This window comes from Urocitellus parryii, chromosome 8 (genome assembly GCF_045843805.1).
Source record: "Urocitellus parryii isolate mUroPar1 chromosome 8, mUroPar1.hap1, whole genome shotgun sequence".
NCBI classification, from domain to species: domain Eukaryota; kingdom Metazoa; phylum Chordata; class Mammalia; order Rodentia; family Sciuridae; genus Urocitellus; species Urocitellus parryii.
Window position 1 is genome coordinate 26,562,702 of NC_135538.1, and position 12,697 is coordinate 26,575,398.

General features: G+C 41.2%; 1 protein-coding gene across 1 annotated transcript in view; it reads right to left on the reverse strand.

Moving 5' to 3' along the window:
• The window catches only part of Arfgef3 (ARFGEF family member 3), a 152,557-nt gene that overhangs the window by 71,693 nt on the left and 68,167 nt on the right, over positions 1-12,697 (reverse strand). The window contains exons 7-10 of the mRNA XM_026391876.2: positions 12,479-12,521; positions 9,993-10,071; positions 2,510-2,614; positions 1,345-1,678 (exon numbers count right to left, since the gene is read on the reverse strand). Of these exons, the coding sequence (XP_026247661.2) occupies positions 1,345-1,678; positions 2,510-2,614; positions 9,993-10,071; positions 12,479-12,521 (561 nt within the window). The remainder of the gene's footprint in view (positions 1-1,344; positions 1,679-2,509; positions 2,615-9,992; positions 10,072-12,478; positions 12,522-12,697) is intronic.

Consider the following 12,697-nt stretch of genomic DNA (forward strand, 5'->3'; position numbering starts at 1 on the left):
GCAAGAGTGAGATGATAAAGAACCATCACTGAAAGTGTGGCAATAATTCGCAAATACGTGACCCCACTGCTGTGTGTCTGAGGGTCTACCACCTCAGAAGTCAACCTGTGGCAAATGTTGCTATTCTGCCACCTGCAAGAGAAAGTATGACCGGAGTGCCAAGGCTGAAAGATGACATACCACCTGCACTGGCAGAATGAGGGTCTTAGGAATACAATAACCACAGATTCACCTGGGGATTCAGTGAGCGAACACCACCTAAGCCCAGTAGGGCAGCAGTTGCCCCAGCCAGCTCATCTTAAAAATTTTAATAATCAATTATGTAAGAAATGTTTTACATTTTTTTAAATTTAGGTTTTAGTACTTGGTAGCAAGTATTGCTAAAAAAATGAATGAATCATGAACAAAGAGATTTCATTATTTTGATTTCGGAGAGGGGAGTGGTTAGTTACTCTAAGAAAAATGTAACTTGATTTTTATAAGCAAGTGCATAAAAACAAAAATTCTGATCACTTTTTCCCCCTCTTTGGGGAAAAAGCAGGGAATCCTTTTTCAAAGTTCTTTCCAAATAACCCCAATTCTTCCTCAAAACTATAAGTAGCACATTGGGAGGCAACAACCAGCTAGACAACCTTTATATCCTCAATGAGGTCACCACATTTGGAAGAAATGAGTCATGGGGATGTGGGGTGGGCAAAGGGATTCTTTTTAGCAGGAAGAGATTAGTAAAGCTCTTTTTATGGATAATATATAACCTGAGTATAAAATCATTTTGAGATCCAATTTTGGCAAAGGTAAGTAAACACATATTTGCACAAACAGGGCCTAAAAATAAACTCTCATCCTAGGGCTCACTCAGGTGCACATTTAATGGAGATTTTTTTGGGGGGCAGGTACCAAGGATTGAACTCAGGGGCACTGGACCACCGAGCCACATCCCCAGCCCTATTTTGTATTTTATTTAGAGACAGGGTCTCACTGAGTTGCTTAGTGCTTCGCTTTTGCTGAGGCTGGCTTTGAACTCGTGATCCTCCTGCCTCAGCCTCCGGAGCTTCTGGGATTAGAGGCGTGCACCACCCCACCCAGCCATTTATTGGAGTTTTAACAAACACGTAGCTGATTATCAAATGGCTTTGCCTCCGTGAGTGTTACAAACCCTTCCCTACCCTGGCTCTCAACACACACATACCCCCCTAATTTTAGAGCTACCGTCTGTTCCTGGATTCCAACGGCAGCAACAAAGTGCCACGAAAAGATTAGCAAACATTTTGAGCGCATCCTGTGTGCAGGACTCTGTGTTGAGCCCCGTGGGCAGAGTGGGTGGCCCCCTCCCACGCTCCCTACCTCTTTCATGATCTTGATGGCTTCCACGCGGTGCTGGGGTGGTGGATACAGCAGCACGCGGTGGTAGAGGGACTGGAGCACGGGCTTCATGGAGTCCATCGACCCCACCAGCCGAACCAGCTCCGCGGCGAGGTAATAGATGGTGCGAGCCACTGGCCCGCTGAGGGCTGGCGCTGTGCAGGAGCAGCCCGAGCCCCGGCCATGGTCAGAAACAGCCGGGGCGGCAGAGTCCGGCTCCACGCTGGCGCTGGTGCTGCTGCTGTGTGCAGAGGTGATGGTTTTGTCATGAATGGGGTTCCCCAGGATGACGATGAGGGCTGGGCAGAGGTTCTTCCTGGGAGGAAAGATAGATTTCACTGGGAGCCACACAATAATATGTGCCTACCACACGGGGGCAACGCCGGTGCCACAGAAGTGCCCAGGATGCGCTGAGCTGGTACTGCGCCTTTGCTGGACTACATTCTGTCCGAGATTTCCAAGTCTCCCCATCCCTTTTGGGTGTATCAATGATATTTTTCCTCATTTCTTGGGCTAAGGTTAACTAAATAAAAATATCCAGAGAAGCGTTAAGAAACCATCTTGTGTGAAGAAATAGGCTCAAAATGCTAAAAACCTTAAAGTTTCACTTTTACTATAAATAACAATTATTTCTGACTTAAGAAGTTAATTTGAAATCCCATATTAACATCTATCATTCAGCTCTCTCCCTGTCAATATGCCCAGAGATCCAGAGAAACCAGTTGGCTGCCTGTAGAAATCTCTGTCACTTCTTGAAATCTCTGATTTTAAGTAGGTGACTGGTTTTCAGGTTGAGAGAAGAATGTACTAGAGTAGAGGACAGTTCAATATCTCTTCCCTGCATTGGTTTCTGGTGCATTTATAGGCTTTTATAACAAACTGAGAACCCACAAAAATCTCTTGGGGCCTCTCTTCATGACCCTACCATGTAAACAAAATGTAAGAGGGCCTCAGAAGCATATTTTGTTATAATAATCATCATTCTCTCTCTGAATTTTGCTCTGATGCATGTAAGTGTAATTCCCGCACTTTCCTTACAAGACTTTTGTGAAACTCCTGGTAGGTCACAGGCACCCTGGAAAGGGGCTGGGAACGCAGCTGCAAGGCACCACTGGGCTGGGGTGGGTACTTAGGAGTAGGAGCTTACCAGATGAGATCCGTGAAGCCCCTGTGCAGGTGCATGGAAGAGGAGGAGCTGCTGAGCACAGACAGAATGCACTCCAGGTACAGAAGCTGCAGCTGCTGGCTGTCACTGGGGAAGAGCAAGACCAACACACAAATGCAGAATTAAAGTGCGGGTGCTATAGAAAAACCCTTTAAAAATGTTAGGCATCACTGAAGCACAAATTTGCTGGGGGGGCAGTGGTTAATATTATGGGTTGCATTGTGTCCTTTCCCTGCCAAAATCACAGGCTGAAGTCTCACTCCCCAGTACTTCAGGATGTGATCTTACTTAGGAAAAAATCTTTATAGAGGTAAGCAAGTTAAAAATGACTATGTTAGCATAGTCCCTAAGTCAACATGCCATTGTCCTGAAAAAACACAGGAATTTGGACACAGAGGTGTGCATAGAGGCAGGTTAATGTGAAGAGACACAGGGAGAAGATGACCTTCAGTAAGCCAAGGAGACAACTGGGAACAGATCCCCCGACAGCCCTCAGAAGAAACCAACCCTGGCGACACCTTGATCTTGGACTTGCAGTCTCCAGAACTGTGAGAAAACAAATGTCTCTTATTTAAAGGATCCAGTTTTTTTGTACTTTATTACGGCAGTGCTAACAAAGTAATACAGTTAGGCTGATTTATTTAAATTAAGATTCACATTATAGAATAGTTTTTGATAGATTTTTGTAAAAATTGAGCATGAAACAGTTATACTTTACCCACCCCTCACATATGGTTTATCCTCCTCTCAGATCTTATATTAGTTCAATACATTTACTACAATTAATAAACAAAATTATCATATTAATAAAAACCTACAGTTTATGCTAGATATGTTAATTTTGTTTAATTGTCTAAATGTTTCAAGAAAACCTTTACCACATTATCCTTTAATTGGTCAACTCTTTCCTATTCACATTTGACCCTCCTTATTTATAGAGGAAACACTGTTTTTCAGTGCAAAAATGATTTTCCCTCAAATTATTATTATAGGGTTTCTCTCGGTAGATGCAGACAAAAAAAAATCAGACAACTTTATGGGAAGGAAGCACACTCTTATATATGCAGATTTTTTTTTTCTCTCCAGCCCACTAGAAAGTATTAAAATCCCAGTAGGTGGTAAGAGAGACCGATAGTGGTGAGAAATTTTTTAATTTTCAAGGACACATTTACTACGCATACATATCCTTTAAAGATGATCCATGTAGGAGGCTTTTGGGAATAAAATATTCAGAAAAAGGAGACATCTGCTGAAAAAAAATATTTTTAGTTTACCTCTTTTTTCCTAACTTAAAATAAGCAAATGTTAAAAGGAAGCCTAGGGTTTTCAACAGTTCAAACAACTCCCAGCAGAAGTAGATAGAAGGGAAAGTCAAGACTCCCGACAGGCCAACTAGAAATTTAAGGAGGCAGGGAGAGAAGAAAAGCTGACTATCCCAAAGTCCAGAAACTTACATTCGTACACCTGCCTAGATAAGGAAGATCCTGCAGTTGAAAGATGAAGGACAGGAAGACAGAGGCTGGGTGGGGTGGGGGAGGATCCCTCATTTGAATGCTACACGAAATTCCCTAAAATTGACATTGCATTCTAAAACTTGTTGGTAAGCTACAGCACAGGGGAAAAATCCTGCCCAGGGCCTGGAAATCAAAAAATGATTTTACATTTGAAAAGGGTTACAAGACCAAACAAAATCAAACAGGAGACAGATAGTATGTGGTTCTTTACAAAAGTTTGCTGACTCATATTTGAAAAAGATATCTATCCTTCATCCAAAAAACTGCACAATGGTTAAAATAATGCCATTATCTGGAAATTGGAATGTCACCTATATGTGGATATACTCCACCAGACCCTCTGAGGATGGAAGGGAGATGGGTCAGGACTGAGACATCATAAAAAATTATTACTCTTATTGGTCAAGAGGAAGGTGATAGGTGGAGAAGAGTAAGAAAGGCAAGAAATAACTAGCCATTTGTGGGCTGGGTAAGTGCCTCCTGTTTCTAGGTTCCTCTTCCTATAAGTATTCCTATACTTTTGAACAAGACATAGTTCCTGCCCTGGAACGGCATGTTTTTCATTCTTATGGAATTAGACAGACATATAAGTAGATCAAGTACTAATGGGAAGTGCTGTAAAAGAGTAATTTAATACAACTATGAGACCCCCTAGGAGGGGCTCTTCCTTAGAAAAATCCAGAAATAGCTTCCACAAGAAATGGAATCTTATATGGAGACCTGAAGTTCAAGGAGGAGCCTGTCACATGGATGAGTTGGGGAGTGGGTGGGTGTGAAGCCGGGGAAGGAGGAGGAAGAAATTTGGACTAAGAGGTGTTTGGCTGAAACACAGGACATGAAGATGGTGTAGTCAAGAGGCAGGCTGGAGAAGTGGGCAGGGGCCAGAGGGGATGGGTCACACAGATCATGCTAAGATGCCTGGACTTCATTCTGCATAGGAGAGTGACAAGTAGGATTTTTGTTTTAGAATGTTCATTCTGGATGCTTTAGCATGAACAGATTGGAGAGGGCAAAACAGGAGGATCACAATATCAACCCCAAGTTGCACTGGAAAAAATCAGTTCTGGAAAGATGGCCTTTGCTGTAGTAGCAAGTTAATCTTTCTGACCAATCACTGGATCCATTACTAGGAAAAATAGTTATTAAATGCCCTGATGCAATCTTTCTCAAACTGTCAGTCTAACATCGGAAAACTAAAATAACTATAGAAAAATAAGTTCTCAGTTTCTGAAATCATCAGAAATAAGTTTAGAGAAAAGCTATAGTCAAGGTTCCTGTAAGTAAAGTGTGTAAAGTGTGTCACAGTGAATATCTCAGTCCCGAGGCATCAGCTGGGCTGACAGGGAATGCATCACCAAGGTAACTGGCCCAGAGGTCTCCTTGGAGACTGCACACAGCAGCTTTTCTGTGGGCTGCAGCAGTCTGGAGGATGGGCGTGGCCTTGCATGAGTCATGCCATTAAGAGAGCTCTTTAAAATGTAAGCACCTTCCACCAATGACCCTCACTGGGCAGATAGAAGATGGGTGCCTTTCAGACTTGCACAGCTGTAGACAAATATGTGGCACATGCAAGATCAAAAAGAATCTAGCGTCCAGCAGGGCAACATGTTTGGGATCTCTGGAGTTCTTAGAATTCTTTTTAAGAACCATTTGACTCTGCCCTCCTTAAATAGGGATTTGTTTTTAATTTGATAAAGGAGAAAGGGCATCGAATAATTGTGTAAGGAGTTGAATGGAGTTTGAAAAAATGACACACCCCTTAGGCTGCCCTCATGGATTTCAAGACTGTTCTGCTGTAGACTCATGCCTGACACTCTGCGCCAGGAGGAGAGGGAGGCTGGGACAGGGTGGCAGTGACAGACAGGCAGAGAATGAATAAATATTACTCTAAGCCCAATTATCCTTCCAAAAATTATTGGATTTAAGCAGGATCATGTAACTCATCTTGCCTAATATAGAACTCTATTAATACCACATCACCAAGGCACACGGGTGAGTTGTGTCGTTACCTTAATATATTTTCTGAATATTGCTGAGAGATTGAGCATATCAAGGATATATTCCCCTACCAAGGCAAAGCCCTATGAAATGTATGGGCACTGATTTTGGAAATGGTTGTTGGGAGGTACTGATGGTTGTGAGATATTAGAGAAAGAACCTATTTAGAAGGTAGAGGAGGCATCAAGTTCTCATAATAGAAATAAAGGAATTAAGGTAGTAAAATCAGAAGGAACCATACAGATAAGAGCACTTAAGGAGAAAGAATAGAACACCGGGTACAAGGGCCTGGCATGACTGGGCCAGTGGATTTAGAGGCTTCCTCTCTCAGCGGTACTAAGCACACTGTGTTGAGCTTCTTTAGCAATGCCCCTACACACCCAAATGGTGAGGACTCATGATGAGAAAGACCAATATCAAACAAAGCAAATGAGTTCTGGAGGCAGAATTATGACCAGGGGAACTGCATCAAAATAACCAGTCAAGACCATGAAAATCCTATCAAAACCATCAGGCTCTTTTCCAGTGTGCATAAAGTCACCTTTGACCCAGTATTCAGTGAGAACCCCTAGAAAGTACATATGCATCACAAGAATTATTTTTCTCATTTAATGCCTATTCTCAAGTCATGGGGTTAAGAACTGTTTTCAGTAACCAACAGAAATCCATGACCTCTGATTTCTTGTGTGTTTGTACATGCACACACACAATGTATGTTTGTTCAATGTATTTTCCTAACAAATGACAGTCAAATTTTTATTCTAAAGAGCTCAGGGCTCCTAACTGCACCCAAAGCTAGAATTAGCAACCCACAGCTCTGAAAGAAAACAAACCAGTTTAGAAACAAATTATATCAAATATATTTTGATATTTATATAGTGTCTAGCATATTTGCTATATGCTAGACACTATATAATTTTAAAAATTCCACTTGTTAAGTAGAACACTTCCTTAAAGAGATCAAATATAAATGCCTATAACAATTACAAAACAGGCTTAGTTGAACTGTCCTGGGTAAACCAGGTGATCTTGCCCCCAGATTGGGGGAGGTATCCCTGAAGCCATTCAGGTTTAAAGAATCACAAACTTAATGCCAAGCACTTATTGGACCTAGGTGAGGATTCTTTTCCAACCAATGAGCAATGGTACATCTTAAGTCTACCATTTATAGAGATACAGGCTCATTCTGACTTATTCTGATGGCTAAGTGTTAATTTTCTGCAACTTAAAAAATTTCAGTTTTTTCCCAGAAAAAAAATGTTTAGCTTATTAGTTTTCCTTTGCTTTTATCTTCTAACAACGCTAAGACCTAGGATGGGGTCTTGATGGCTGGCTACTACCTAGCTACTGCCATCTGGCTGGGGTGCTCTCCTGAGGAACATAAACCATGCCAAAGAATGTCCACATCAGATGAGGACCCCGCACAGTTGTGACGGAACATACAGGATAGAAGCCTGTCAACAACCCGTCTGAACCAGGGCTAAAAAGGAGGGAGTTCTACACAACCACAAAGTGACCAAGTGTCCCCACCCCTGTGAGTGATGCCGTACCTCTTCTCCAGTGACAACTTTAGCTCCAACCTGTTCCCCTCATGCATTAGATAGAATCTCAGGTGTCCAATGCTAGAATGGACCTCACTTTCTGAAATCACTCAATCCTTGAATATAACTCTCAATTCTTTTTACCTGCTCCAACATCACCTAATTCAAGCTCAAATCCTATCATGATTCCTCTGAACATCCTTTTACTTGAAGCTCCTTGTTTCCCATGGCGTACAGACCCTCTCACTGTAATGAGTTAATAAGCCCAGCTTTTGTTCACCTCTGTTCCTAGTAATCTTTGTCTGATGGATACTGATTCTCCATCTGTTAGGTGAATTTCCTCATTCCATCTTATAAAAATCCTAAAATATTTTGTACTTCTAATATTATACAGTCATCCCAAGAATAATGTTAATTACTGTATAGAATACATAAGCTTGGGGGTAGTTGAGATCTTTGCCCCAAGTTAAGAACTAATAAGGAGTAGAACAGTGATTTAAACCCAGGTAACCCAAGAAAGATAAGGCAGTTGGGCCACCAGTGACCAAACCTCACTCTTGAGTGAGTCTTAGGAGTGAACGTACCACTGGAAACATACCCCAGTTCTGATGTAACAGCTGATTCTTCTGTGATGGGTAAGAACTGGACAAGGCTGGGGAGAAGTTAGGACTAGAGGAGATCAAAACCCTGCTTGCTGATGAGTAGAGTGAATATCTAACCCATCTGGAGCAGGACTCTGTTGAGAGTGATGGAAGATGATTCTACTTTTATACAGCAGGTGCATCCTGAGATGGTTCCCAGAAAATCTGGTGGCAGGAGGACCCTACTGGTGGGTCACTGCAGTTGGTGCCAGAGCTCTCAAGTTAGGACAGTAGTCTGAGTGTCAGTTCTACAGTTCCAACTCTCTACAGCCAAGAAAGTGGGGAACTGAGCAGGGGACAGCAGGACCCTCTGCAATCCTATCTACTGTTAGGCTCATTCCTCCAGAAGGGGAAAATCCAGACCTGCCTCCTGTGTAGGGTCTGGGGGTGGGAGAAACTTGAGGAGGGAGGGTGGGAAACAGGTGAAATGCCATTTCTTTTTGGTTTATACTGTCCATGAATTAAATAGACCTTCCCATTTTGTGTGCTATGAAACAAATGAGCATATCTATCACCTCAGTTATGCATTTTCTCCTGCTATGGCAAGAGCATCTATAATCTACTCATTTAGCAAAAATCCTGAATGAATACACTGTTGACAACTATAGTCCTCATGTTGCACATCAGGTCATTTGAATTATTCATCTTACGTTTTTGCTACTCTCTCCGTTTCTCAACCCCCAAACCTTGTAACCACCATTTTCTTTTCTGTCTCTATGTATTTGACCTTTAAGTGCCTGATGTAAAGAGAGGTTCATTTAGTTAAAGTAGGCAGGCAACTTAGAGGAGCAACGGATAAATCGATACAGAAACCATTTGACAACAACTCTTAAGAGCACTTCTGAGCTTAGCTTTAAAGTGATCCTGAGTCTGAAAAACAAAACAAAATTTTCTGCACCGTTTTTAGAAAGTGAAAGACTTCATTCAAGTCTGCAACTAATCCAGTCTCCAAATCATTACCATATTTAAAATTCTACAAATAAACATTATCTTCATTATCAATGTCCTAGATACCAGTAAATGATAGTTTAATGTGTCTTTCATAATTCAAAGGGCAATTCAGAATCTTTTCTTGTGGTAAAATTTTGCAGTCACCATATAGGTAGCTGGTGGAGTCTTTTCAACCCACCTTGGAAAGTCTGGCTGTTTTATAATTTGGCTACAACCGGATGCAGAAGTTGTCTTAACTTACTGCATGGAGAGTTAGCAGGAGACATGGCCTAAGTGAATTAATACCATTGATCAAACTGGTATGTAACTAACTGAGATTATATAAAGTCAGAGTAACACGCCCTTTTTTAAAGCTAGGCATATGAGCTCACAGGCTTAGGTACAGTTAAAAGAAGAAATAGAGAAAGTCCACATGATCCAACCCTGTTATTCAACAGAGGAAGAAAGTGCAGCACAGTTCAATGAGAAGAGTCATTCACAGTCACACAGCAGGGCTACACCCGAGGTAGCAGCAGCCCCCACATCAGCCAGCTCTTAGCCCAACATCCGCTCCACTCAGCTCCACGCACCAGGGATTAACTCCTCTTTGCGGGATGTTGTTTTCCCATTTTCACTTCAGAAAATTATACCCTTTGGTAATGGTATTTGACATTTTGGGATTGCCTGAGGTCTCTGAATACATTTCTCAGGAATGACAGGTGTATCCCAGTGGGAGGGAATTACTGTCCCTATAATCTGCAATTTTAAGTGATGCTGTAGACAGACAATATTTCAGAAATAGACCACTGGTGGATAAGAGTGACAGCAGAAAAGCACTTACTTTATGGAGGCTTGTAACTTCTCACACAGGACAGTGAGGACAGAGACCACATCATCACAGAGGGCCTCTACTGTTGACCCTTCAAAACAGAGGAGGTTACAGGCATTAGTCACCGCTGGGGCCACTGGCAGCCCTCTCAGTGCTCCTTCCCATCCTCTGCCTTTGATGGTTTTGGGGACTAAGAAGATGGTTTGCAGATGTGGAGCCTCCCTTAGGCTCCCAAGACAATCACAAAAAGAATGAAATGTCGTCCTCCATTTTTAAAGTGAAACAAACAAAAGATAGTCCAGGAAGAAAATAATAAACTGTTTCTTATTATAAATAAAATTCATTCCCACTTAATGAAAGGATGTTTGGTGAATTTGAGAAACAACACAACTGATAATGATTTTCTCAATTTTTAGACCACTGGGCTATCTACAAATCCCTCATTCTGATTTCTTGAATTTCTGGGTCTTTGAGGCAGAGCTGAATTGCATCCCAGAGAGACAAAATATGGAAGCATGGAGGAAAAAGACAGGCATTTGGAACTAGAAACCAGGCATAGGTGTGTGTGTGGGGGGGGGCGGGGGAGTGGGCAAATAATTCAATCACCACCTTCACCTTCTGTAACTATTTGTCCAGCATCTGGAGGGCACATGGTCTTTGTTGGTAATGGAGCAACCAGCAATATCAGAAAAATAACTTTCCCCTCCAGACATATTCTAATTTCCAGAAACTAGAATTAAAACTCCCACAGAAGCACTGTGTGAAAAAAAAAAAGGGGCTGGAATTTGGAATCTGTTCAAGCACAGGTTCACAACTTGCTGATTGTATAAGCCTGGAAAGCTTTGGTTTTCCTTAGGGCAAAGGAGATAAATAACACAGATTGCACAGAATGGTTGGGCAAAGTGAAATAATAAGTAGAAGCATTTGTTTACAACAACAACAGCCTGTAAGGATCTATACCAAGGTGGCAAAGCATCTGGTGGACGTAAATATGAATGAAGGACCATGACGTCAACAAAGATGGAGAGAACAATAGCAAGGGTGTAAGAGAGAAAGAAAGAGATGGAGGGGGGCAAGGGAAAGAGAAACAAGTGACTGATCCTCAAAATTTAAGACCTCAAATGTAGGAAAGAAATTAATAAATCATAAGGTATAATGATAAAACAATTTAAAATAAATAAGATTCTTAAGCTCAATTTTAGATAAACTTCAAGTGAGGCCCTCCATTAATTCCTTACAAAAAGAATTTTTAGAGATGTGTCCTTCACCAAAAGGACTTTAAATCCCTTTTCTTTTTTTAAAAAAAAATATTTATTTTTTAGTTTTCGGTGGACATAATATCTTTATTTCATTTATATGTGGTGCTGAGGATCGAACCCAGTGCCCCTTGCATGCCAGGCGAGCGTGCTACCGCTTGAGCCACATCCCCAACCCAAATCCCTTTTCAGCTTATAAAATCATCCTATGTTAAAGTGAGCTTTCATGAGAATGTAATAGCCAAAAAGAGAGGAAAGGACAGGTGGAGAATCTTGTGGCCTATCACTGAGAGCTTCAAAAGCAGAAAAGATGCTAAAACACTTTCTGGAACACAGTCCAAGATCATGGCATGATGGGGAAAAAACTGCACCACTGTGATGCTTCAGAGAAAATGACTTAAAGCATTTCTCATTCTCATTTCCCCCATTTCCATTTTTTTTCTCCTAATTTTGGCATTTAGCTGTTTTTCTCTCTCCCTTTCATTCCCTCCCTTTCTCATTTTCTCCCCACCCCCACCCTTTCTCCCTATTATTAACTGGTAAAAAAATATAAAAGAACAGCATATTTTCCCAACATTTTTAAAACTACTGAATAAAATCTGAAATAAAACCTATAAAGTTTTAATTAGATGATTTGAAGTGTTTCACATCTCAGAATGTCAAAGCCATTTTTAACAATTGAATTACTTGTCAATTATCTGTATACCTTCATTTTTTTCTTTCTTTTCCTGTGGCTCAGTCAGAAGTTTCTTAACTTGATTTCATCTGTAACTTAAACTGGGCTGTCTGCAAAACTCCCTGTACGATGACTCATTTTTCATGTCAATAAATTGGTATTTGACAAATATAATTCTAGTGCAATAAGCATGTATGTCAACCAGGTTTTTATAATCCTCTAACAAATTTTTATTTTAGCAATTAAGCCTGGCTTCATGAAGAGCAGAATAAAAAACAAAACAAACAAACAGACAAAAAAACAGCCTTCGAGTAGGAGGTTTGTAAAGAGTTAATTTCCCTCATACAGTTGAAACAGAATAGGTGCAGTTGGCATAGAGTGCAGGAACAGAAGGAAGACAGCAGCTGATTAAATAATACCTCATGAGGCACAGCTAAGCAGAACCTCCAGGGAGAATGGTAAAGTAACCTGAGAGGCACTCATCTTTAAACCCCCAACACCAGGCACCCAGTAGGTGTTCTCACACCCACTTTTTAAGCTGAACTAGTAAAAATTGAATTTGATACCTTGACTTCTGAATTCTTGTGGGACATCTGGATTTTCAATAATCTAGGGAGGGAGACACACACAATTATGAGATTTAAGCAAGAAAAATCCTAACAATGGAAAAAACTAGGAAACACAATGGCATCCTCAGTGCTCTGGGCACAGCTACCTTACCTTAGTACACCGTCCAGCTCTTGATGGCAATTCATATGTCTCACTGAATTTATGAGAGAGTAGGA